General features: G+C 34.7%; 1 protein-coding gene across 3 annotated transcripts; it reads right to left on the reverse strand.

The window, feature by feature from the left end:
* Window positions 1-25: 25 nt before the first annotated feature.
* LOC101204283 (VPS35 endosomal protein sorting factor-like) lies at window positions 26-27,940 on the reverse strand. Of its 3 annotated transcripts, XM_011660683.2 has the most exons (23): window positions 27,748-27,940; window positions 26,243-26,461; window positions 25,801-25,831; window positions 25,470-25,654; window positions 23,511-23,670; window positions 18,311-18,407; window positions 14,503-14,672; window positions 11,806-11,966; window positions 11,214-11,390; window positions 10,970-11,059; window positions 8,874-8,954; window positions 7,873-8,016; window positions 7,606-7,688; window positions 7,301-7,439; window positions 6,770-6,853; window positions 6,207-6,368; window positions 5,947-6,034; window positions 4,633-4,710; window positions 3,335-3,401; window positions 3,134-3,233; window positions 1,524-1,640; window positions 1,381-1,437; window positions 26-395 (listed from the first exon to the last, which is right to left on the reverse strand). In XM_011660683.2, the coding sequence occupies exons 1-23, from the start codon at window positions 27,847-27,849 to the stop codon at window positions 261-263; spliced, it is 2,727 nt and encodes a 908-aa protein (XP_011658985.1). In that variant the 5' UTR covers window positions 27,850-27,940; the 3' UTR covers window positions 26-260. The 3 variants fall into 3 exon arrangements, with proteins under 3 accessions (XP_011658985.1, XP_031744897.1, XP_011658986.1); XM_031889037.1 differs by lacking the exons at window positions 25,801-25,831; window positions 26,243-26,461 and having other exon boundaries at window positions 27,748-27,884; XM_011660684.2 differs by lacking the exons at window positions 25,801-25,831; window positions 27,748-27,940 and having other exon boundaries at window positions 26,243-26,381.

Raw genomic sequence — 27,940 nt, forward strand, 5'->3', positions numbered from 1 at the left:
AAATAAAAAATTGCTAATTTATAGGTAAAACAAAGAAACATAATCAACAAATTTATCAAATCAACTAGAAAAAACCTAAATGTTATTCAAAGTTATCACAACCCTAATTTCACTTTCACAAGAAATTCAAAAGCTAATCCACAAACCTCAACTAACCAATTCAATATTCCGTTTATAATATCAGAAATTTATACAACAGTTTGCAGGGCACTTTGCCAAATTGCTACATTTAATAACATTTGATTGACTACAAATTCCCATCAGCCTTTAACTAACAATTGTGACTTTTTTTCTAGGAGGTGGAAGGTTGACTGCAAATATTTGTTGCTTTCATTCATGCACAATTTGGCAGTCTCCATCAACTTGGAGCAAATTGCATATGTTTCATCTTTTATCTGTCACAGGAGAAGTTCAAAGTATGAAGATAAAATATGTTAAATTATTGCTTTAAATACCATTTTGATTCTCCTACTTAGAGTTTTTTATCATTTGATATGGGTAAGCAACGCTCAATTTTAGTCATACATTTCACGGGGTATGTACATGAAACTTGCCATGTCCTTTGGTGGCTATGAATAAGCATTTATTATAAAAATTAGAAAGGAAAAAATACGTACGTACATATATATACACACACACATATAGATAATAATTATCCTTCAATCTGATCACCAGTTTCAGACCTCACCTTGCCTTTTTGAAACTAACTAAACCCAAAATGTATCTGATCTTTACAAACACTTAGAAGTAGATCTAATTTAACTTCTTTTATGCCAACTATGACAATAAAGTTAGGAAAAAAAAACCAATTATACTTCTTAAATTTGAGAATTGTATCAATTAAAGACCTTAAACTTTAAAAAATGAATCAATTTACACTTTCTATTATTTTGTTTTTAATTTAATAATAATGCGTACCTTTCAAATGTGTACAAGACTTCTTTAATGCAAATGTTATTGTAAATTAAATAGAAATGCAATAATCATATTGCTAGTAAGAGTTTTTTAATTAAAGTTGGTGAGTTTTCATAAGCTCAACTTACTCTCTTTTACTTTACTTATTTTGAAAGAATTATATTTTAAAAAAATATCGGAGGAATTTTTGGAGAAGAGTAATTTTGTTTAGGTATTTTGAGCTGAATTTAATTAAATCAAGTAAAAGCTGTAAATACTAATGAAGGGTCTAAATTGACTGACTCATGAAAGTTTAAGATTTAAAAAGATTTAAGATTTAAATTAATTCATTTATGAAAGCTTAGTGTAGAAATCAACGAACTTAGTAGTTTGGAGTTTAAATTGATAGAACCCAAAATTTAGAGGTCTAAATTGATATTTGCCATCAAAGTTTATCTTATTCTAAAAGAGTGGATGACAACTTACTGTAAAAGACGATAGGATGGAATTACAAGCTTCAAGAGCCATTGCTCCACGTGCAGCCTAATCAGATCAGAACAGAAGGTCAGAAGCAGTGCTCTAATGATTGATTATACAAAATTTAAGATTAGAGTTTAAGTTATAGATACCGGAGAAGATTCCTGCAGAACAGCATCAACTAGATTCTGCACGATATGCTCAGACAAAGAGACAAGTTCATACAAATTGGCCGAGTCACCAAAGAAGACATTGTTTGAACCCCACAACTGTAACAGAGAATGACCTTCAGACTCTTTTCATAATTTGCTTTCATATGGTTGGTTTTACAAAAAAGAAATTGTTGGAATGCGTGTTGAATTGAAGATGGAACAACAAAGAAATTGTAAAAAGTGAAAATGATGGAAATAGAGTGTAATTAAAAACTGCCGTAACGAAATGAGTTTAATATTACAACTCGAATTCAAAACTTCTAAACCAAACATAAATTTTGGATTACATTAAGATACCTTCCAATTCCATCATGGGTGTCCAAATATCCCTAAGACATTGTGGTTGAACAACTGATTCCATATTTTGGCAAACATTATAAATTTCATTCTAAACTAGTGTTTTTAGTGTTTTTTTTAATATGCAAAACAGAGAATGAATATAATCAAGCTGTATCCGTCATCAATATTTTCTTTAACCACACAAAAAGCTTGCAGCAAAAGCGACAGCCAAAATTGTCAATTAGTCCCCTAGTTTTTTTCTTTTTTTTTTCGTGGGGGAAGGGGGGTCTCAGTTTTGGAAATATACAGAAGTCAGTGACAACGGAGATAGTTTCACGAACTGAACTAGACCAGAAGTCTCTGTCATCCAACAAAATTTTGCATTAAAAATTTGTTAAGGTTAAATAAAATAAAGTTTCCACGTTTCAATTGTATGTTCATGGTGTTGATGATGGTGATGATGTTTCAATTGTATTGGCTGAATCTGTATTGTTCAAGTCTTTTATTTCATATTGTTTTGTACTGCTTTTTGGAGAGGACTTTATTCTGTTATTTTTTTAAAAAACAAAATGAGTCTCTTTATTCATATAGATGTATAATAAAAGAGACTAATACTCTAAGTACAGAGGCCTGTTATACAAAGAGCCGAAAGCATAAAGCATAAATAAAATCAATAGGCGCACCCAAACATCTCAACTAGGTAGACACCCCCTTAGTGTCCTCATCATATCCTTCAAAACATAACATCAAAAATCACGGTCGAGGCTTATATATTCAGCCATTCCAAAAATAACAAAAAGACTAAATAACTAGCCTTACAAAGGTTTCAATAATGTAACATACAGAAGGCCTAAATAAAAAAGTGCAAAAAGAGATTAAACTCAAAACAAGTAGATTAAGCTGGAAAAATAAAAACTCTCCATTTTGAAAAAGTTTCTTTAATATTTTTAAGTTTCTTTTTGGAGATGATGATGGTGCTATGGGGGTGTCAACCTAGTTGAGATGCCGGGTGCACCTCCTAATCCAAGTTTTATGCTTGTTGTTACTTTGAGCATTAGTCTCATTTCATTATCTTAATGAAGAGGCTTGTTTCTTGTTAAAAAATTATTATATGTCCATGGGGACGTCAAAACATAGGATGAAGACTATAACATGTACAACATACAGAAAACCATCCACAGTTCTAAATATATTACTTGTTATCATGTAAGAAGATCTTAAGAACAGAAAACCGTTATTTTTTAAATTTCAATTGAAGATGACAAACATACCACTCCTTTATCTGCATGATATGGCAGCCTATTTTGGGAACATGCGGCCAATAATGGAAGAATCGCACATAAAATCCCTGTCTTCATTCTAGGAGTCATCCTGCATTGATTTTAAGAAACACACGTACACATGACAGTTATAAAGTAGAAGATAAAAAATGAAACAAGATTTACAACACTTATGATTCAATAAATACTCACCATGGTACGTTAGTTACAAATGATACTAAAATCTTTGGGAAGTGGACACTTCCATGACTAGGATTACCTTCAAAAGAGAGATGAAGTTATGGAAAATGAAAAACTACAAGCACAAATGCACGTGTGTGATTCAAAATTATATGATCAAAGACATCCCATGTGAAATTTAAGAAAAAAGGGGGGCTGGAAGCAAAAGTGTGCCATTTGGTTAAGTGGCAGATGACCGTAATCTTGTTTCGAGGGTATAGGTAGCTTGTCATTAGAACTTTATTTCACCAGGGGAATTTCCATAGGAGAGGAATTCAAGGTAGCACAACAATTGTGAACATTCTTTTGGTTTACTCCCAAAAGATTGGGCTACGAATCATCTAAAAGACAGGTTGGTGTGGTACAAAGCTCAATAAACTATAAATAACTTTTAACCTCAACAAAAAAAAAATTAGTCAGTTTTCTAATCGTTTCTAGAGTTTGTGGGTTTAGAGTGCTGTTTTTAAGTTTTTGTTGCACTTTCTTGTAGCTTCTCTTTTGTAGTCTTCAACTTACTTCCGTGAATTTTTTCTGCTTCCTTTACACACGCACCCACACACAAAAAGAAAAAAGGAAAGAAAGAAAAATAAAAAGCAGAAAACAAATATTAATCTACGTAGCTATCTTGTTATTAGTTTCATGTCTAAGATGTGTTCTCAATATTAGCAACGACCATGATGACGTTTTGCACAAAAAAAAGTTAAAGCCATTAACTCGTTAAATGCTAAACACAACTTATATGGAATATTTTACATCAGTGTTCACAGCTGATTCAAATTATTTATGCTTTATTCACCTTTCAAATTTGAACCTCCCTCCTAAAATAGGCAAGTCATTACCCAATAACCTTTTCACCCCACCCCTCTTTATGGCTAGTAGTCATACCATTGACGCTGTAATTGTTATTGGCATACATTTTTAAGTTGGTCGATGAAGTACATAAAAAAAACATACGAGCCCATTACCTTTTCATATGCAATGAAAAAATGCAACATAAACTATATGAATATATGCAAGTCTCAACCTTCATAATTTGAAAAATTATATCACAGTTGGATTGTAATAAGTTCCTTTGGAGTCTAGTTAAGGTTTCCAACCTAAGACTTTGCAATGAAAATGGTTAGAGGGAAGGATAAATAGCAGTCTACTAAAGCATAGTTACATTTCTATGTGGAGATAGCTTTTTAGCATGATCAGAAATAAAAATTTCACTCGGATATATTAGCAAGTTCTTTCATCAAAATAATAAAAGACCAAGATATTTATGCTACCAGGAAGCATAACCAAGAGGCTGCATAATTTTTGAATTGAGGAGAGTAAAAGTTCAGCCTCAGCTGCTGCACGGGAGCCTGTATAAAGAAGTTAATACATCAATTCATCTGATACATGATATTCATTTGAAGAATGGAAACCACTGTTAACAATAGAAAAAATATTTGCAGGCCAATAATAATCAGAAACATGTCACTAAATATTTTTATTATAAATAGATCCAAGCATTTATGCACAACAAACTGATGAAGCATAAGTATCTAGTTGCTAAATATGGCATTTCTTTATATCGAGTGTTTGAGTCAACTCTACGACATTTAGACACCAAGGAAATTCGTAGGATACTAAATCCTAGATGGATGACCATTATGGATTGATCTCTTTACGAGTTCTTCATCTTAACTACACCCATGGCTCTTATTGACCACTAGATCAGTAGGCCTAGCTATGACGGTTAAATATCACTGTAAAATAAATAAATAAATAGATACTAACATTTAAATAAAGAAATATTAAACAAACAATTGTTGCAGAAATGTGCATGTTTATGAAAGATTATATAGGTCCTCTTACCCTCAATTTTATATAAACTGCCTGTAGAACTGTTAATGTGTAGGGATCTCTCATCACCCTTTCCCTTTATAGTTCTCTTTTGATTATGGAAGTTTTGCTTCTTATCAAGAAAATATATATGAATTGGAAAGAAATATTATTATAGGAGTTCGAACACAAAACCTCTAGCTCTAATACCAACTTGAAATTTTAAAAGAAATAAAGTTATTGTATTTCTTTTATCTTCTAAATCAAATACAACATTCTCTTATATAGGACGGAAAAAATATGAAAATTATAAATAATAAACAGGGCTATTTTCAAATATAGAAAAATGAACCAAAATATAGTAAAATATTAGACTATCTATGATGGACCGCGATAGACTAATATGTGTCTGTCTATATCATAATAGACATAGATAATGATATAGATTAGTCTATCGTGGTCTATCACAGATAGATTACGATATTTTGCTTTATTTGTAAACATTTTTAAAAGTTTTGTCATTTAAGATAATTTCCCTAATAAAGATACACGTCATGCACAACTATTATTACAGAAGATATAAAGGAAAATGGAAATCCAATAAATACAAGTAACACCTTCGTTTGCTTAGAAATTTTAGTTTACAGGCATAAATAACCATGCAGTATTTCTCTTTGTCAAAATTTTGAAGGTTGACGACCGACGGAAGATTTGAGTATGATGTTAGAAATAAAAACGGCAATAGCTTCCTCAAAAAGAAGTGATGAACTGACCCTCCTTAATTTCCATATTGTGCAAACAGCTGATTGCTGAATCTATTAATTCATCTGCGTGAGAAATTAAACCACCTAACAAGGCGACCTGGCATGAAAACAAATCACAGATATGTTTATATGCAACTCCCTCTAAATTCAATGTCCATCACTATAGGTTTGAGAGAAGTTTCCTAGCATGTGCTAAGAAATATGAAAGATTAGCAACTTGTTTAAAATTTCAAATGATAATATTAACACAGACAAGAAGATAAAGTTACCTCTGCAGTCTCAAGGTAAAGATTAAACTGCTTAATCTGAGTTGATATTGACGGTAATGTGACTTCAGAAAACGCTATGCAGGCTTTGACAAAATTGACATTTTTCTTTGCATCTTTTAAAGCCTTTACTGTTAAACCATTACTAGAATGCACAAGAGTTTCCTGACAGTAAGTCAAAGCAATATCAACTACTAAGACACTTGAGATACTGTTATGCAAATAAGAAGCCATCTTAGGAGATATTTAGGCATCACTTCAACCTTCTGTGTGTTGTTAATTTGTTTGCCGTCAATAACCATTATATAGCTTATCTTTTTATACATGAATTTATGAGTTCCACACTGGCAGCTTGACTTAAATTGCTGCTCAGAAAATTGACTACAGTTGTTAAAACTGAGCACCAATCAGAGAGTTGGTTCTACATGATGATACAAGAAAATACTTGAATAGACTGAAGATTGAATGAGGTGATCATAAACTAGTTGATTACCCAAGTAAACTGCAAGAATCTATCAGGAGTAGAAAAGTGTCAAATTGTCAATCACAAGGAAATATGCACCAACCTTAAGCTTGTCTATTGTACCAAATGCTCCACGACACTCAACTAAGAATGCTAGATGGCGCTCCCTCTCTATCCCAAAATCCACCTGTACGAATTTCATACAAAGGCACCATCCAAAAAATCGCTAGCATTAGAAAATGGAAGTCACAGTCCCGTTTGATAACGATTTGGCTTTCTGTTTTTTAAAATAATGCTTATTTCCACACAATCTTTTGGTAAGTTTTCCACATCTCTTAAAAACATGTTTGAATTCTAACTCAAAAGCAAAATTAAGTTTTCAAAAAACTACTCTTATTTTAATTTACAGGATGTGGATTTGTTTTCTGTTGTTTGTTTTTTGTTTTGTTTTTGTGTTTTGTTTTGTTTTTTGGGGAAGGAAATGGTATTGAAATTGAAAACATGTTCAAAGAGTAGATACTAAAACAAGAAAAATATAGGTTGAAGTAGTGATTGTATTGTAAACTTAATTTTTTAGCACCAAAACCAAAATGGTTATCAAACAAAACCTTAGATATCAACTTAACTCACGTACCAGTTGGACAAAACGAGAAAGCAAATGTTCTGGTTGGTTATCATCTTCTTTCATGTTGGCAAAATCAAAGCTATCATTAAGAGCCTGAGAAATTTCAAAAAGCAATTCTATGGTTGCTGGATCACGTATGTAAGAGTTCCTGGCCAATGAAATAAGAATTTGATAGCGACCACCAGAAATAAAATGCAAAGAGGTACTAAAAAAAGCTGTGGTTTAGGAAGAATATATGGCATTCGTATGTACATACAAAAAAATAATATTAATGATAACAATCAGAAATTAATAGCAAAAAAATTTGAAGTTACCTAGTAGCCATTTTAAGAATATCGATGATGATAACGCTCCTTGGTCTCCCAACAAGCAAATCCAAAATCTCCAGAAAATGGCTCTAAGAAGAAAGAGATTTGTGGCAGTTATAAGCATGTCAGGCTCTCAATTTCATAATATGAAATTAGAAAAAACAATTAGATCATGATGTCTTCAATTATATGATAGTTCTAATACAAACTATACAATGAATAGAGTGACGGCAAAAAGTTACGTAGAAGTTTGATAGAACTGAAGAACCATACTAGAGCAAATACATCTTCCACACTCTGGTAATGAGAAAGAAGCTTCCCTAGGATTGACTGCAAACTGAGGACTCCATTTTCATCTATCTCTTTATTGCACGAACGCTGTGAAATACCCTCTAAAATCGTTTTGATACAGCTATCCTGGAATTACGTATATTATAAATTTTAAATTCAGATTCAGATGCATCAGAACACTATATAGAACAAAAGGTGACATCAGGGGAGAAAAAGAAGCTTTTGAAAGTGTCACAAGTGAACTATTTTCAATGTCATCAAGACAAACTTATGTTGGTGATATATAATTAAATTTGCCTTCAACCACCAGCTTAAGCTTTTGGGTGAATTAGCCCCTGCATTGTTGTTTTCTTCCCCAATTAAAGTTGATTTCCACTTGTTGGGTCTTTCAAATATTTCAAGCCCACAAGTGAGGTAAAATTGATCGATTTTATTGGGCCTTTCAAATATTTCAAGCACACAAGTGAGGAAGAGTGTTGGTGATATATAATTAAATTTGCCATCAACCACCATCTTAAGCTTTTGAGTGAATTGGTGATTTAATAACTTATAAGAATGAACAAAATTATAATTCAAAGCAGCTGAAGAAACATATGTAGTTGATTCATTTTTAAAAAACGATGAAAGGCATTTATTTAGTTGTACAGTTGCATCAAATTTAAAAATCATAACTTGGACTATGGTAATGCTGAAATTAAAGGCATTTTTTTATTATATATATACATATTATATAAATATAGGCTGAATGGCCAGGATTCGAACCTGACAAAGATCACCCTTACAAAAAAAAGGGATAAGCAAGTCCAAAGAAGATGCATTACAAAAATTAAACACCAGTGCTTATTGATCGCTTTTCTCTTTTTTGTAGAAAATGATTCAAGTAAGTTCATGCAAAAGGCTTGAGATGATATTATGTAAGCAAAAAAACTAATGAAGCAATAAATAATCCTAATCAAGAAGGCCATGTGCTGATTCAAGTTTACCAAATGATTCTGAAGAACAGTATCCAAATAGGCATCAATGACCGTCAGATACTCGTCAAGGCTCTCATTTTGTGCAATGACCTGGTATAGCAAATAAATTCATGTTGTAAGAGGAGGAGCAAAAACATTTTGCAGCAGAACCAAAAAAAACCACTGTGACTAGGTATTGTAGGCCAGTTGAATGAATAACCCACCATCTTGCATAAGCTGCAACATTGGGTCTAAGAAATTGCTTCACTTCAAATGGTTGAGGAATTCATATTATAACCACATAGAAAATACTAGTCTACAGCAGCACCTAGGCATACTTACATACGCCTAGGTTGAATTATATAAGTGAATTTGTTAGGATATCTCTTAACAAGAACTCTAAAGAACACAAATCCTGAAATATACAGTTATGTGAGTGAAAAGTCGAAATGCAATTTTTCACTAGATAGGCTCAAAGCCCAACTTGTTGTCAAAGGGATCACCCAATCTTACGGTATTTGACTATCAAGAATGATTTGCCCCCGTAGCAAAATTAATTACTATTTGTGTCCTTTTCTCTTTAGCATCAAATAATGTCCGGATACTTACAATATAAAAAATGTCTTCCTTAATGGAGACTTAGAAGAAGTATATGTGGATATACCTACTGGCATAGAATCAACAAAAACTATTAATAAGGTTAGCAAACTCAAGAAATCCCTGTATTGCTTAAAACAATCCTCTAGGATCTGGTTTGATAAGTTTTCAGAGGTAGTAAAGAACAACAGGTATTAGCAGTGCCAATCTAACAATACACTTTTTGTCAAACATCCTTGTAAGGGAAAAATAGCAATTATCATTGTTTTGACATTATCCTTACAAATGGCCATGAAGAAGAAATAACAAATCCAAAGCTGTTAGCCAAGGAATTCGAAGTGAAAGACTTAGGCAATCTCAAATACTTCTTAGGGATGAAACTGGCTCGCTTGAAGGAAGGTTTGAGTATTTTTCAAAGAAAATATGTCTTGGACCTTTTAAAGGAAACAGGTATGCTTGGATGTAAACCATCCAACACTTCCATTGACATGAACCACCACATAAGCAACTAAAACACAACGGTAAACAAAGATCAGTATCAAAGACTTGTTGGAAAATTAATCTACCGAATTTACACGAGACCTTATATATGTTTGGCAGTAAGCTCAAGTCAGCCAAAGAAAATATGCAAGTTGTTTATACTCAGGTACTTGAAAGGAACTCCAGGAAAAGGGTTATACTTCAAGAAATCTAGGAAAAGAAACATTAAAGTCTTCACATATGTTGATTGGGCAAGCTCCAAAACAGACAGAAGATCGACAACCGAATATTGTACCTTTGTTCGGGGAAACTTAGTCACTTGGTGAAGCAAGAAACAATCAGTCGTATTTAGGAGTAGGGCTGAAGCAGAACTTAAGGCTCTAGCTCAAGGAATATGTGAAGGAATTTGGCTCAAAAGCATCCTAACTTAAAATCACATTAGAAGAACCAATGGAGGGACATTACTATAAGTATCACCAAAGACCAACCCATCATGATTGGATAAAACATGTGGATATTGATTGACACTTCATTAAGGAGAAAATTTCACAAAAATGTCTCCCTTAACTACATACCCACCGATGCAGATCGTTGACGTCCTTACAAAATCTCTATTCAAGATCATTTTGAAGTTTAAAAGCTAATTAGACTTAATCAACATATACAATCCAGCTTGTGGGGAGTGTTGAATATAGAAAGTCTTCCTCCTTCCATCCTCTCTTTCGAATCTTGATTACGCATTTTGTACACCTTCCTTTTATATTTAATATTATTTCCTTAGTTTCATTCTTTTTACCGTTGATTGGTTTGCCATATTTGGCCCCTATCATTGTATATATATTAGGGCTACACTCAGTTTTAAAGAAAAAGAAATTTGAGTATTTAGAAATACAATAGAAAATAAAAGACAAAAATCCAAGTACCGGTCAATCGTAGTAAGGTAATTAACTAGTCTCCCTAAAAGCACAGATTTCAATAAAATTACTCTCATAATTTGAAACAGTTTCTTTAAAAATATGAGATGAAAGAAACTAAATATAATTCCTTACCTTGAGTACGTTATTCACTAAAGTATCCACAATATATACAGGAGGTCTCTTCTCACAAAGCCTGAGCCCGAGCAACCTGTAATTCATGAACTGTACCCAAAGATAGATGAAAAAACTGAAAAAGCCAAAAGCCAATATAAATAAGAAATGACCACTGAGAAAATTAGTAAATATTGCAGCACAAGATTTGATAGTTACCAACTGCAGACTAATTAATTTATAGCATATCACCAGATAAAAATACCTGATGGAAGGATGAATCATTGCTATGATCAATGAGCTGGAGAAATTCCATAGCATTCGAGCTTACTACTTCAACGGCGAGTTCCTTTAATATGTGATGAAGAACGACTGAGACACACTGTGAAATCTCCATATTCCTTCCTAGTCCAAGCGCTAGAAGTGTTCTGTCTAATTCTCTCTTTAAAGAAGACATTGGAAAGACAATGAGAATCAGCCAATCAAATTCTTGGCTTCAACATAACATAATCTTTGACAAACTTCTCGCACTTTATAAAAAATGCCCTCATTCTTGATTCTACATAATCCCTTCCTTATTTTCACTTCTCTCTTTTAAGTCTCATATTATATTTAATTGTGTTTTTAAATTACTTTTCTTCTCTTTCATCCAACATTATTAATCAGCTTAATTGATAATCTTAATAAGTCACTATCTACATTTTTTACATCTTCATTTTAAGTTCTCCTGTCTTCTTGAAAATTGTGTAAATGTCCAAACTAATTGAACTGGTTTTGTCTATTTAGGACAACTTCAGGGTGGAATGTAACCACATAAAAACTGCAAGCACCTCATATCATACGTGAAGACAACATACCTGAGAAACATTCTTAAACATGCATTTTATAATATATTCAATTGTTGGTTCCATCACACCGACAAGCAACACTTTGTTATCTGTAGAACCGTCAGTTTCTTTTGCTGTTATGAAATGTTTCAATTGAGCATTCATGTCATTGACACATGAGACTAGCACTCCTGAAAAAAGCAAATGACTTCTCGTAATAAGAATGAAATAATCATTTTAGTCACACATCTAGTACAAATATTGGCCAGTTCAATATCTCAAATGCATCAATAAAAAATTGGCCAATTCGACTGAGAGAATTGGAGGAGTTCTTGTGCCCAGCGTCAGAAACTTTTCCTTGGCCTACAGACATGTTCTTCCCAATTCACATGAAGTCGGATATGAAACTAACATAATGTTAGATACCTAGATTAATATAGAGTAGGGGTATAAAGGTAATTAGATTTGTTGGTAGTTAGTTGGTTATAAATAGGAAGTTGGGAAGGAAGAAGGGCATGAAGAATTTGGTGAAGAAATAGGGCGGCAACATTCCTTGAAAGAGAGGAAGGGCAGAGGGTTAGGGTTTTTTTACTTATTCTTTTACTTCTTTTATATTGTAATTCAGTTAAAGGTATCAATAAAATAGAAACACTATATGAGTGTTCTATCACATAATTGGCTTATCTGCAATTATGGCAATTGGAGGGAGGGGAGTGAGAGAAAGAAAGAAAGGGGAAAAGAAAAGAAAAGGAACCTTTTGTGGGTTTTCATTTCGCTTTCAAATGGGTCGTTCGTGGGTTTGGTTTTAGATCTCTCTGTGAGGATCTTTGTTTCAAGCCCAAAAGTTCGTACAAATTTTTCGTGTTTTTGTTCTTCGCGGGTTTTCGTTTCCAGCCAGATCTGCTGACTTGATTTCAAAGCTGCCTTTACAAACTCAAGTTGTTCGTCGTTCTACCACCTTGGGTTTGAGGCAGGTTGTTAAAGGTCTTGACCCACCAATTTCCCCAAAAGCTTAAGTTGATGGGTGAGGGTAAATTTAATATAACATCCAACACTCCCTCTCACTTGTGGGTTTGAAATATTTAGATTAGCATTAAATGGGAAGGAAATAACGTTGCAAGAGCTTGAACACAGAATCTCCTTGGGTTTGAGAGAGGGTGTTAAAAGGTCTTAACCCACCAATTCCCCCAAAAGCTTAAGTTGATGGATGAGGGTAAATTTAATATAATATCCAACACTCCCTCTCACTTGTGGGTTTGAAATATTTAAATTAACATTAAATGGAAAGGAAAATACGTTGCAAGAGCTTGAACACAGGATCTTCTTGGACCACTTGTGGGTAGGGGTAAATTTAGTATAATATCCAACAGAAGGAAATTACAGTTTATTCCTAACTATTATTTTCCTTTTTGGTGTCTATTCATTCGCTTGCGTAAGAGATTAATTATGTACTCTATTTATTCAATGTAATGCACAAAATTGTTAATACATCTGACCGCAATTACCCTCAAATATCAAGCACCCACAAACCAGCCAAACTCACAAATTAACACTTACACAAGAAGCAGCAACAATATTAAATCTTTCTTTTCTTTGATGCTGTTAGGTTACCAGATCACAGAAAATATATTGCATCACAGAAAATATATGAAAACACAAAGATAACTATGCTACAATATCAAGAAGAAATTACAATATCAACAGCCTCTCGAGAGGGTTACGTTCCTTTATTTATAATCAAAGCTACGTTCCGTTATTTATAATCAAAGCACTGCTAGCTAATTACTATTCAACCCTAACTAAAATCTTAATAGTAGTTCCAATATACTCATATCAGTGCTTTCACATAAACTAAACCTCAAACCAAGGGCGTTTAAAAGAAACTCCATCAATTGGCAACTAGAGAATTCTTGTACACATATTTTTTTAGCACAGAGAAGCCGTATTAAAATGAAGAGAAGTATAAACCAAACAAAAACAAGAAACCTCTTATCCTTTTCTTCAAACAGTTTTTTGCTCAATCAATCAAGGCTTATTCTTCTTTGTTTTCGGCCTGCTGCCTATGATTTATGATTTTTCTTTGGACATATTATTTTATCATTTTGTTTGGCTTTGTATTTGTGTATTTTTGTTTGATCTTGTATTCTAGCTTTTTGGATATGATGAGGGCGCTAAGGGGGTGTCAACCTAGTTGAGATGTCCGGGTGCGCCTACTGATCCTCCCTCCCCTATTGCTCTTTGTATAACTCTCGTGTACATTGAGCTTTGTCTCTTTATTTATCAATATTTTTTTTTTGAAACGGAGACAAGCCCCTTTATTAAAAATAAATGAGACTAATGCTCAAAATACAAGATTAATATACTAAGAGCAAAATAAGAAAAAGACAAAGTCATCCAAACAAACTAAACAAAAGATGAACCCAGACAAGCCTCTTTATTTTTCAATGTTAATAATAGTGAGACTCGTATCCTTTTAAAAAAAACAAAGACAAGAAACCTCTCCAGTTAAATAGGAAAAGGGAATAGGAAAATGCATAAAACCCTATAAACAACAGTATAGAGTCGAACACAATAAATCCAATCATTAAGGCAAAGAACCACGCAGGAACAAGTAACAATCACCCCCTCTAAGCCACACAAACAATAAAGTTGTTCAAACCAATATACCTACATGACAGTACAAACGATATACCTACATCACAACACCTCTATGGAAATACAACATACCTACATCACAGGAGGGCAGCTTGTGTGCACAATGAGTCAAGTACAAACGACAGTATGCAGATGCCAAAGGATCAGCTAATCCCCTAGCCATCACAACCAAGCGCTGTGTGACAACTACAGGTTGGTCAGACAAGAACCGCCAACAAGGCAATAAGGCTAACTCCAAATAACTGAAATAAGTAGAAATAACCAATTGTCAGCATAAATAATATTCTGAAAAACAGAAGGTTATTGCAATATATGTAAAGGAGTTTTATCGCAATTAGATCCTCTGATCAAATACGAAACTCATTAAAAAAATCTATTATCTAAAAATTAAAAGCCAATAGAATTATTTCAGAACACATGATGTAAGTAGAAAGGGGTTAAATTGGGTAATTGGGTAAAAGTATAGGTTCATTCCCTTTTTACTCCCACTTGTGTTTTTTTATTTTAACGGAGACAGGCCCCTTTATTTATTATTAGTAAAAGAGAGACCTAAGCTCAAAGTACAAGAGTGTTATACTAAGACCAAGAGAAAAGAGAAAACTTCACTCTTCAGCTGCAACAAAAGGTAAACTTAGGGAACAAAGGAGATGACAAGCTAAAAAACAAATTCCAAACCGAAGAAATCCAGCTAAACAGAACCATAACTGTAGAAATCTAAATACAAACATTATGAAAAATTTATCTCATAAAGAACCCATTCTAATCTAAAAACTTGCAATAAGATACAACCGGCTGCCTCAAAGCTTCCTTGTCGTATTAATCCAAAAGCCAGAGGAAGCTCGAAAAATTCATCCAATATTTCGGCATCAGCATAGAGGACTTGCCACCCACATGGAGGGAAATCCAAGAAAGACTGAATTTGGTCCAACATCGAGGAGGAATACATTAAAGGCTGAAGAATCAAATTAGAATAATTCTACAATCGCCAACTATTGACTTTAAATGTTCTGGTATTTCTCAAGAATGGGGACAACGACTTGCAAAAGGTAAGTTTTCGTATCTTGGCTCTTCCTCGCATTGAAACGAGGATTGAGATATGTTTCTGAAGGCTCTTAACATATCTATTGAAAGGAGAGACAAAGAGCACACACCAATTTACATGGAAACCCGAGTACCGGGAGAAAAACCACGATTGTTTGTTGTTATTATTTTCTAATGAATAATACAATAGGTACACGGAAGAATAAATAGAGAATACAAGGGAATAAAAAAGGAAAAGATTTAAGAAATAAGGGAAATATTCCCATAATCTTTCCATAAACATTCTAGGATTCTAACAAGGAAAATATTTAGAAAATAAGGAAAGGATTCCAACACTCCCCGGAAAGGATTCCAACACTCCCCTCAAGTTGGGACGTAAATATCAATGAGGCCCAACTTGCTAAAACAAAAGTCGAAGTTTGGTCTGAGAAGCCCCTTGGTAAGAACATCAGCAACCTGTTGACTCGAAGGGATCTACGAATGCATATGTTCCCACTATCAAGTCTTTCTTTAATGAAATGCCGATCAATCTCAACATGTTTAGTTCTATCATGTTGAACAGGGTTGTTAGCAATACTAATAGCGGCTTTATTATCACAGAAAAGCTTCAATGGTGTCTCACATTCTTGATGAAGATCCGACAGGACTTTCTGAAGCCAAATTTCCTCACATATTCCCAAACTCATAGCTTTGTATTCGGCCTCAGTGCTGCTCCTGGCCACAACACTTTGCTTCTTACTCCTCCAAGTTACCAGGTTGCCCCAAACAAAGGTACAATAACCTAGGGTAGACTTTCTGTCAACAACAGATCCTGCCCAATTCGAGTCAGTATATGCCTCAATAGTCTTTCTGTCTGTTTTTCTAAACATCAGCCCTTTACCAGGTGTTGTTTTCAAATATCTCAAAATTCGGTTGACAGATTTCATGTGTTCCTCATAAGGAGCCTGCATAAATTGGCTGACAACACTCACAGCAAAGGAAATATCAGGACGAGTATGGGATAAGTAAATTAATTTACCCACAAGGCGCTGATATTGTTCTTTATCAACTGGAACTTGATTGTCAAAGTTTCCTAGTTTACAGTTGAATTCCATAGGAGTGTCAGCGGGATGACATCCCAACATACCTATCTCGATTTAAATTATGCTCTTCGGAAATTTAAATTGTGCCTCGGTACTTCAAAGAAAGCTTCCCTCCCATGCCCTCTCACCTCATGTTTGTCCTCTTTGTGTTAATAACATGGAAAGCATCCAACACCTTTTATTTGATTGTGTCTTTGCTTCTAAATGTTGGTTCCGCCTTCTCCAAGCATTCAATTTTTGTTGGGTTTTTTATCATGTTTTTAAGAATAATGTGTCTCAAATCCTTGCTGGTCCAAACTTGAAGAAGAAGACTGCTGATTGTTTGTGGGCAAATGCAGTAAAAGCTCTTTTAGCTGAAATCTAGTTTGAAAGAAACCAAAGAGTTTTCCATGAAAAATCATCGACTTGGATGGAACACTATGATTCTGCTCGACTGAATGCATCTTCATGGTGCTCATTATCCAAATTTTTTCAGGACTACTCTTCGCAGGAGATTGTTTTAAATTGGTCAGCCTTTATAGCCTCCCCACCTTGAAGCTCTAGTTTTTCTTGTCTCCCAGATCAAGTCTTCTGCTCTAATCAGCTTTTGCTCAATCAAGGATGACTATTACTTTTGCTTTGTTTTCGGCTTGCTGCCTTGCTTTATCATCTTTTGGTCTTGTATTGTGGCCTTTACTTTGTTATTGTTCTGTTGTATTGTTTTTATTTAACCTACTATGTGGGTTCTTATTTTCGCTTATGGATGTGATGAAAGCGCTAAGGGGGTGTCAACCTACTTGAGATGCCTAGGTGCGCCTGCCGATCCTCCCCCTCCCCCTTTGCTCTTTGTATGTCCCTCATGTATGTTGAGCTTTGTCTCTCTATTTTCATTATTAATAATACTGAGACTTGTTTCCTTTTCAAAAAAAGCCACAAAAGAGGACAACCTGAGGATGGAGTAACGAGAGAGGAACAAATATACAAAAGGCCATCTCGGTGCCAATAACCATGTATAGACTGTAATTACGAAAGTCTTGTGATTTAAGTTCCACAAGAAGCCAAACGTTGTACATTATTTTAGATTTTAGCGGAATATAATGTTTCTATTCCAATAATTCAATCAAACATTATGTAGTCTTTTCATATAGGAGAAAAACTTCTAACATAAAAGGAAAGGATCGTGATAAAAATAAAATAAAATAATTTAATAATTTTACAGCTAACAAATGAGTCATCTAAAGTCAAATTATTCTCAAACCAAATGAAGAAATTGCAATCAGATATAAACATCATCCAATATCAAATGAAAAAATTAAACCATTCTACATAATGAGCCAAGAAATATAACTAGCTCTATTCCCGATAACATATCTTCGAAGTTGTGAGGGAACAACGAAATCAATTTGTAAATATTAGAGAGAGAGTGTGTTTGTGCAAGTGTGGTGTCTCGTGGCAGGGGGGCAAGTAAAATGCATCATCTAATTATGATTCTCTTCTGTTTCTTTTTCTCAAAACAAAAGAATATGCAAGAACTGACCAAGTACAAGTCCATTATTCATGGCCACCCAACTAACCCTGCCTTCTAAAAGAAGTTCTAATCTGATAGAATCCATATTCTATGGACAATTAACCTCATCAAATGAAATTTAGGTCATGTTCAAAATTCCCACTTTACATAGAAGAAATATGAGAGTACTGTATATATCGACTGAAAAGTATCAGAGAATGAAAATCTCAATAAGTTACAAATAAACCAATAAAAATAAATAACTGTTTACATGCGTGGAAGAAGTTCTTGAATGGCACCAATTTTGCAAAACCAGTTATGACATGTTTCCTTTGCGTTTTGGCAAATGTCCTTTATTTTAAAGTTCTCTGCATCAAAATCACAATAACAAGAAAATAAAGCTGATTATTTAGGGGGAAAAATAATAATTAACTAACATTTTTCTGGTGTATCCTACTAAAACCCTAAATCATTGTTTAACCTGAAATTGGGAAAATATGTGTACACATTGAAAGTCATATAGAAGAAAGTCGCTTATTGTGAGCAAATAGGAGAAAGTCAATGCATGCAATGACAAATCAAATCTATTATGGGTGCACATATGCAATTATTTATGCATGCACGAGTATGTTCTATGAGTTTGCGATGCTCGTACATGTGCTAATGCTTGGAATGGTTGTAGTGAGATGACAAATATATTATGGCCCTATGGGTGCACAGATGCGATTTTATTTATAAATGTGAGTTATGTTGCGCTCTGTGATGTACATGTGCATGTTTGACTTCTTCACAAAGGGTTAATAACGGAGTATTTTTAAATGCACCCTTTCCAAATATGTGATTTTTTTCTGGTAAGGGCAAAGACGCACAAGGTGGTTGACAAGACACTTTTTCAAGGACCCCAGTTACCATTACAATAACCAAGGCCTCATGAAGAGAAATGCAAGGCCGCACTGGGGGCAGTGTCAAGCCAGAAGCAAAGTTTACTCTGATATGCTTGTGGAGGTACAGAAGGTGGACTTGGACCAGAAGGACTTTAGAATTGTTGGGGGAAAACAAAGCTACAGAACCCGACAGCTTCACAGTCTGGGATTACTTCAAGGATATCTTTAGGAAATTGTTTGAGGAATTTTACAGGAATGGGAGGTTGAATTCTTGTGCAAAAAAAAAAAAATTATTTGCCTAATCTAGAAAAAAGAAGATGTTGTCCGTGTTCAAGACTTTAGACCAATCAATTTAACCACATATATAAGCTTTTTGCTAAGGTGCTAGCCAAACGCCTCAAAAGAATCATGCCTAGCGCAATCACCCCCAAACAAAGCACATTGATTGAAGGAAGGAAAATCTTGGATCCAATCTTTATAGCAAATGAAGTCGTGGAGAGTATCGTTTTAAAAAGAAAAAAGGGTAGATTCTAAAATTGCACTTAAAAAAGGCCTTTGATGGAGTAAATTGGGAGTTCCTTGAGAAAATTCTAGTAGGAAAATTTTTTGATACTAGATGGATCGAGGGCTGTATTCCTAATCCGAATTTTTCAATTTTCATTAACGGGAGACCAAGAGGGAGAACCAAAGGTACAAGGAATTAGGCAAGGAGACCTGCTTTCACCCTTCATTTTCTTATTAATCAGCGAGATTTTAAGTGTCTTGTTAAATAGGCTTGTTAAATAGGCTTTATGAAGAAGGAAAGTTTGAAGGACTAAAGGTGGGGGGAAACAGGATTCATGTCTACTGCCTTCAATTCACTGATGACACATTAATTTTTTGTAAACAAGAAGATGGTACGCTGGAATTTCTTAAGAGTTGAATTCTTTGAGCGGAGCTCCGGGCAGAAGATTAATTGGGAAAAATCTGTAATTTGTGGTATTAACATTGAAGATGATGAGTTGTTTGAAGAGGCATCCAAGCTGAACTCTAAAGCCTCACATCTTCCTTTCTCTTACCTTGGGCTGCCCCTCGGTGGTTATACTAAGCAAGCTTCTCTTTGGCAGCCGGTAATTGACAAAATCAAGAAAAATTGGAAAAATGGAAAGGAAACAGCTTATCAAGAGGAGATCATGGCACTTTATGTAAGTCTGTTCTTTCCCATAACCCCAAGTATTATATGTCAATTTTCTTAAAACTGGCAAAGGTGATCCAAACAGTGGAGCATTTGTTAAGAAAATTCTTTTGAGAAGGACACTTAGAAGGTAAATTGAATCATCTAGTTAAATAGAACTTGGTGACCCAAATGCAAAAGGATGGGGGGCTTGGTTTTGGAGGCTTAGTAAATAAAAATCTTGCTCTTCTAGCCAAATGAGGATGGAGAAAACCCATTGGGTGCACGTAGTAAAGAGCATACATGGAGAAAGCCAATTCAGTTGGCATACCAAAGGAAATTTTTCTTGCAGCCTTCGCAGTCCTTGGTTAGCATTTCAAGGAGCTGAAAACAAGTGGATTCGTTGGCCATGTTTAAACTTGGCAGTGGCACAAGAATAGCCTTTGGGGCACGACCCTTGGGCTGATTTGATTCCACTCAAAAGACTCTTTTCCAAAGTTGTTTAGAATCTCATCAAATCCGAATGGGGCAGTTCATGAATTCTGCGATCCGTTTACAACATCTTGGTCTCTAAATCTCAAGAGGCAATTAAAGGAGAAAGAAATTGATGATTTCCAAGCTCTCAACAGAATCATTTCAAGAAAAGGAATCATGGCAAGCCCAGATAAAAGAGTTTGGAAGTTAAAATCTAACAAAAAATTCACGGTTAAATCTTTGGTTAAACATTTATCCTTAGCTTCTCCCACTGGAAAGCAATTACATCCGGCTATTTGGAAGACCAAAAGTTCAAGAAGAGTCAATATCACAACTTGGATAACGTTGAGTGGGCTCTTGAATTGCACTTCAATCGTGAAGTCAAAACTTCCATCCCACATTTTATCTCCAAATGTTTGCTCTATGTGTTTGGAGAATCCTGAAGATTACAGCACCTGTTTTTCTCTGCTGGCTGATCTGTTCAGAACCTTCAACGTCAATTGGGTCTTTGATTCTGACTTAGAAGAATGTTTTGCATTTCTTTCTTTTTCTTTTTTTCCAAAAGAAGACGAGTCTCAAATTTTATTAATATTGAGACTAAAGCTCAAAGTACAAGAGAACTATGCAGAGAGAGAGCACACGAGTTGCAACTAGAGAGATTGAGGATCAGCAAGCGCACCCAGACATCTCAACTAGATTGACACCTCCTAGCGCCCTCATCATCGCTTCTAAATATCTAACATCAAAACATACAACCAATCAAATATGGGCAAATCCGCCCCCACCCCAGGCAAAGTGTCCTAAGAGAACAGTGTCAGCCCATACAAGACAACTACGAGGAGTAAATACAAAAAAAGAAATGAAATACTGAGAAACAACCAAAATATAACTACAAGAAAAACTAACAATCTATCAAAATAAAAGCTCTCCAATTTCTGAATGCTATAAGCTTCAAATTCTTTATTTATGGAACACCAAGCTGAAGTGTTACGGGCTAGAACGGTCTAACCACCTCATCTCCTTGTCATGGAATGTTCTTTGATCCCTCTCACAAATCTGCAAACAGGGTTTTAGCCATGTTTCCCCATAAGAGTCGTGGTTTCTTTTTCAGATTATGCCCCGATAACAGCTGTTGTACATTAAGACTAAAGTTATTTCCAAAAGCCCAAGCAGTTCGAAAAACTGAAAAGAATTTCCTCCAACAGATTGCAGAATACGAGCAATCAAAGAACAAGTGTTGTAACTCCTCCCCTCCATTTTTGCATAGTGGACACACAGATGGAGAAAGACAGCTATTCATAAGCTTCCACTGCATAACCGAGGAGCAGTTTAAAGCCCAGAAAATCATTATCCAGCAGAGAATGTTGACTCTCCTTGGGCTTTTAGTCTTCCATAATGCTTTATATAATATGCCATTTATTGGTGAAGGAGAAAGATGAGAGGTTAATGACTTTACTCAAAATTTGCCTGAAGGTTCAAATAGCCATACTCTTTTCTAGACTATCTAAGACTGTCTTTCTCGAAGTTAACTCCAGCGTGTCTTGGTATTCCAAAATTCCGTCATCTTTGAGCAATCGACGGGAAATGATAGACCATAAGGAAATTGAGTAATCTCAATGATCTGCAACCAAACCATTTGGCAAGAGAGCAATCCTAAAGAGTTCAGGAAAACGGATACCAAGGGAAATTTCATCAACACACTGAAAAGTCTAGAACGCAATGTGGGACCCATTTCCAAGCTTAAATGTGGCCAAGGTATCCACTTTCCTCCAGCCCCTTGAGACAGAAATCCATGGACTTCTCAAACTATTTCCATATTTTTCCTTTGTGTGCCAATCAAAACTTTCTTGCCTGACAAAGGAGATACAGTACACAATATTTTCACAAGCTAACAAGAATTTGGCAAGACTAGATCTTTTTGACAGTTATGAACGTGAATCTAAAGATCAAGCACACCACAAGAAGGTGGTAGAGGACAGCCGTGTTTACAAATTTCTTACCGACCTCAATGATGAATGAGATGAGGTTAGAAGTAGAGTTACCAGTAGAAAACCCATAGGAAGCCTGCAAACTGGAAAAACAACAAGCCAGGTGATAAAGGTAACACAGTCCACACCTCCTATTGCTAACAGTGTTGATTCCAATCTATTCAGCAAATAGCATGTTGATCAACTCCTAAAGTTGCTAAAGATCAATTCGCCATCAAGTAATTGATATGCACCTACAATGTGCATGTTTTGACCTTTATTTAGCATGGTCTTCTATATGATTTGGTTGGATTTGATGTCATTTGTTAGTGATTTTAGGGTCATATTCGAGTACGTGGTCAAACAGCAACAACTCCTAACAGGTCCCGAGGTCATCATTAGAAGAGCTAATTACATCAAATTGAACTTAAACAAACAGTAACAACTTCCACAAGCAACTCGTTTGGTCTAATCAACTCTAGCCTAATCTAAGATAAAAGTAGTGAGTTAATTAATATACCAAAATTAAACCACAAACGTTCGCCGCAAAACCCATATAAAGGCTCAACAGGGTTACTGAAACAACCATTGACCAAATGAAGATCTGAAAATCAAAGGATTAAATTTTGTGAGACTAGATCTACACTCAAACAGAAACCAAATTCCAATGTTAGGAGCTGGTTCAAGAACAAACAACCCACCTTTAGGAACAAAATGAATGAACTCTTACGAACTTACTTGAACAAGATTTGTTCTATAGGGTGTACATTACTTGAACAGCATCTGTTTTATAGGTTGTACAACTGTGTCCTTGTGTTCTAAGGAACAAAATGAATCCTTACTGAAAACCTCTAGGAAAAGTTGGATTGTTACAATATCCTACCCATAAATGTGATTAGAGCTTTTGGGAAAAGTCATACTCAGAATTATGCTCAAAAGAATACAAGTTGAAATATATATATATATATATATGTATATGTCTCAAGAAAGAACCTGGCAAGGAGCAAATTCTGGCCCCATCTTCTGTGAACTCAGCTTTTCTCTTGATACGATCCCACACAAAATTCCCAAGCATATCCAAGATATCCGTGACCAGAACAAAAAGTGTGGGGTAAAATTGCAAAACACACGTATCCTTCAGAAGCTTGGTAACCTAAAACATCAACAACGTAGCTTTCAACTTTTTAACTTTGTATTGTAATTCAAACTTTAGAATTGTGTTCTACTTAGGGATACGTTGTATAAATCCCTTGTACTTCGAGTTCATATTAATAAAGAGGTTTTGTCTCCGTTTCAAAAAAACTCAGGCATGCAGTTGTACAACAAGGTTCTGTTTTGTAATTCAAGCTTAGAATAAGAAAAAAGTTATACTTCCCACTCATAGTCTCCAACTAACTAAAAATAATCTTTTCAAAACAAAGGGCAAATAATGGAAAATGTTTCGTCACAAAAGCTGGCTCAAGCAAATCATTAACAGATGATAAGAGAAGAACTTTTAACTAAGATGATGAATAGTACAAGAAAGGAGAAAGAAGAACTTTTAACAGACATACATAATCTTCAAGTCCTTGCCTAATTCATTGGGTAAGGGTGACCCAAAAAAATCTGAAAAAGGAATCTCTGTTGGCCGTCAAGTTTTCTATTAAGAAAACTTCTTCATGTCCTTGCCAAACGCAAAAAATAGCACTTGTTGATGCAGCAACTTTTAACTTCCATCTTAGTAGGTAAACTAGAAATCTTAATCTTCTAGAGACTAGAAAATCCAAGTGATAGAAAAACGACTCCGTCAATGGAACACGAGCAGGGGAAGAAAGGAAAATGATGGCCGAGGAAGGGGAATAGAGAGGAGAGAGAAACTGAACTTTTTAATATCACAAGGATGTTGTAGTTACAAAAATTTCCACATCTTTAGTGTTTAAGGGCCATACTTCAACTCCTAAAATGTCAGCTCTTTCTACTACGTCCTTATATCTATTACATTCTTTTCTTTCTATTAATTAAAAGAAGCATATAAACAAATATTTATATACATTTATTTCATAAATCTTAACTAAGAAGCACTTGTAACCTTTTATAAAACCTCACAATTAATTAATTGATTGATTTTTTTTAAACAGAGATGAGCCTCTTTATTAATGTATTAATAAAAGACTGCCACCAATGAAGGAAAGACTATCAAACAGGAAAGTGCGGGGTTATATTCGACCAAAGATAGTGGCCGTTGGCTCCTGTATGAAAATTTTTAAATTAATTCACTCCGTTGAATAAAAAGCTGGAAAATCACTTTGGGAATACAGAAGTCCATGTCAAATTGTTAATCTAATTTGGAAAATGGCTTTTGGAGTTTAGGGTTGTTAAAAAGGAAGTTGTTTAATGACTGTTTTGTCTCCTTCAATCTGCACTTTATGCTCTACTGCTATTGACTCTTCACAGTATCTCTTTTTTATTGTTCATTTTCAACTTGTTTTCATTGTCGTCAGAATTGTGTTTGGGAAGAATCTGTGCAAGCTTCTCAGCATCAGACCTCAATGGAATCATCACAATTTTAGCCTCCTCGTGTTCCTTCTCCAAGGATCTTTACGCAGTTGGTCCCCTTTCTTTTAGTCGGGGTGTTTTTTAGGGCTGGTTTTTTTGTATGCCCTTGTATCTTTCATGTTTTTCTCAATGAAAGTTGTTATTTCTATCCAAAAAAATGAAGTTTTTGTCCAGTTCGTTTGTACTTTTGTATTGTTTGTTCTTTTAGTCCTTTTCGCTCATAGTATATTTTTCTTGTACTTTGAGCATCAGTCTCATTATCATCATTAATATTGAGGCTCGTTTTCATTTCAGAAAAAACTGCCATTAGCTTTGAGAGGATTTTTAAATTTTCACAGAAAATTAATATAGATGCACAATCATCACTGAACGCTATGAAATGAATGCAAAAGCAGTATGTCTTTAAGCAAAACTAACCTTCACAGATATCTTCAAAGCTGTCACACGATCACTTGCATCCCAAGCACGAATCAACTCATCTTTGAATTCACGCAAACGATTAATATAATATTGTCGATTAATAACCTTTACTTCATTTTCTGTAATGCTCTGAGGCTCTTCAAGTTCCTCTGAGTGCATGCCAGTGGAAGATTTCTCATGTGCTGCTACCACAAGCCATACAATGGGTTAGTGTAACCTGAAAAATATGACCTGCTCTAGCAAATGTCACTTCATCCCATTGATCGTATCATACTGACCAATGAAATGAAAGGTGACAAAAAAAAAACAACGGAAATAGATGCCATACTTTTCCCAACTTTTATTATTGCATTGGACACCTATAATCAAGGGGAAAATAAATTATTACCTATTATGAGAAAATTGAAAATTGATAATAATGTCTTGCTAAAATATGAACAATTTGAAGGCTCGGGAATCATAAGAAGCTAAATATAAACATCCATTATTACATATATAGAGATTTTTTTTTTGTGTGGAAAGGATAGTGTCTCATTTATTGATAAATAAAACAAAAGCTCGTAGTACAAGAGGATTATACAATGAGCAAAAGTGAAAAACCAAAATAGGATCAGAAGGTGTGTCCGGACATCTCAACTAGGTTGACACTTCCTTAACACCCTCATCACTTGAGCTTAATTATCCCAAAATTGGAGAACAAATTGCAAGTTTTTGTAGCTTGAATATTGAAAAGTTCAAAATAAGTAAACCTAGACGTGAAAAGTTCTTACTGAAGTAACTGAGACCAGTTTAGGGACGGGAAATCTTTGTGTCATGAATCTAGTGAAAGATGACCATTCCTTTTCTGCAGATAGAAAGGCAGAGTCAGAAGGCACTCCTATGCTAGGAGAATTTTCTGTATCTTCCAGATAGAAGCTTGAAACTGTTGCACTATCGTCTGCTCTAAGTGGATCATCATATTGGAGAATTTGATCATCAGCAATGTTGGCCTAGAATAAGAGATTAACTTAATTTTTTTCAGCACTTTAAGGGTTAATCAATTTGAAATTAAGAAATAAGCAATTGGTCTTGCCCCATTTTTTGTTTCATTGAAACTTGAAAGCAAAAAAACTAATTAGAAAAAATAAAGACTAGTGGATAAGTTAATTACCAGCTGAACTTGCAAGAGGTCCATAGAACATATCACTAGTTGTCATACTATAAATGAAAACAATTCCTTAAGAGCGTTTCACCTAGCAGTCCAACTAGACACTAATAGAGCAGCTGATCTACAGTTGGGCTAGGCCCCTGAACTTTAAAATATATTCTATTAGTATTGGATAATTCACATAGATGATAAGGAAAATGTTGTATGACTTGGTGGTAAGAACGGCCCAGTCCTCCTTGTATGCCTGAGTAGTTGTAGAAACAATTTTTCTTTTTTGAATTACACCCAAAACATGCTCCTGCTAATTGTAACACTGACAACGATTGGACAAGCTATTTTTATGGTGGTACAGGTGGCTCTTGCCCATTTCTTGTACCCAATCTAATTTATCACGCAACAAGGTAGAAGGTAATCACATTATAGTATAAAGTCAGAACCCCAAGGTCTTGTAAGGGTAGTCACTGAGATTTCTTGTGTGGAATTGAGGTTATTTTGCCTACTCCTCATCTACTCTGAAGTAATGGTCTACGAGTGTGTTTGCATTGACTTTCTAATTGTTTATAAATGAAATAAATATTTAAAAAGTCAATCCAAACGGGCTCTATATGTCATTTGCTTGCCCACAATCACAATGGTGCACACAGTAGAACATATAGAGATAAAGTACCGCTTCATCCAATAACTAGCTATTGATAAACTCCGAACATTCAGTTTCCTCCATTCAGAAAACCGAATATTCAGTTCACCAAAATTTTGGCCACTCATCAATAAATTCAATACTTGAGTTCTATTAACAAGCTCTGTTATCGTACGGTGTAACCAATTTTCTTGTACCATTAGTTTGTTCTATCACAGTAACAAATGATACTCACACGGGTTTTCCTTATCCATTTTCCCGCTTGTTATTTCCACTAAGTATCATGATTTATAAAATCTTATTCTCCCAACTCCCTCACCACGACGCTCACCCACCAGTTAGTTGTTACTTAGCTTCTAAAATCAGTGAGAACTCCATCAAAACTTCCACATACATGAATTGAAGATAATTTCAAGCTGACTTTCTTGTCACCCAGTTGAATAAAATTCAAAAACAGAGACCCCCAAAAAAAAAAAAATCAATATCTATACCTGCTGAGACGAGTGAGCAGACAGGGGATGAGTTTCTGCACGATCATGACGGAGCATAAACAGCTTTGCTTCGGCACTGTAATCCCGATGTCTGAACTCCATTCAAAACTTGAGATTCCAATTTTTCCCCCACACAAAGATCGTGCATTCGATCCAAAGCAGACACTCCAAAATAGTAATGGGTCGAAATTTG

Source organism: Cucumis sativus, chromosome 7, assembly GCF_000004075.3.
Source record: "Cucumis sativus cultivar 9930 chromosome 7, Cucumber_9930_V3, whole genome shotgun sequence".
NCBI classification, from domain to species: domain Eukaryota; kingdom Viridiplantae; phylum Streptophyta; class Magnoliopsida; order Cucurbitales; family Cucurbitaceae; genus Cucumis; species Cucumis sativus.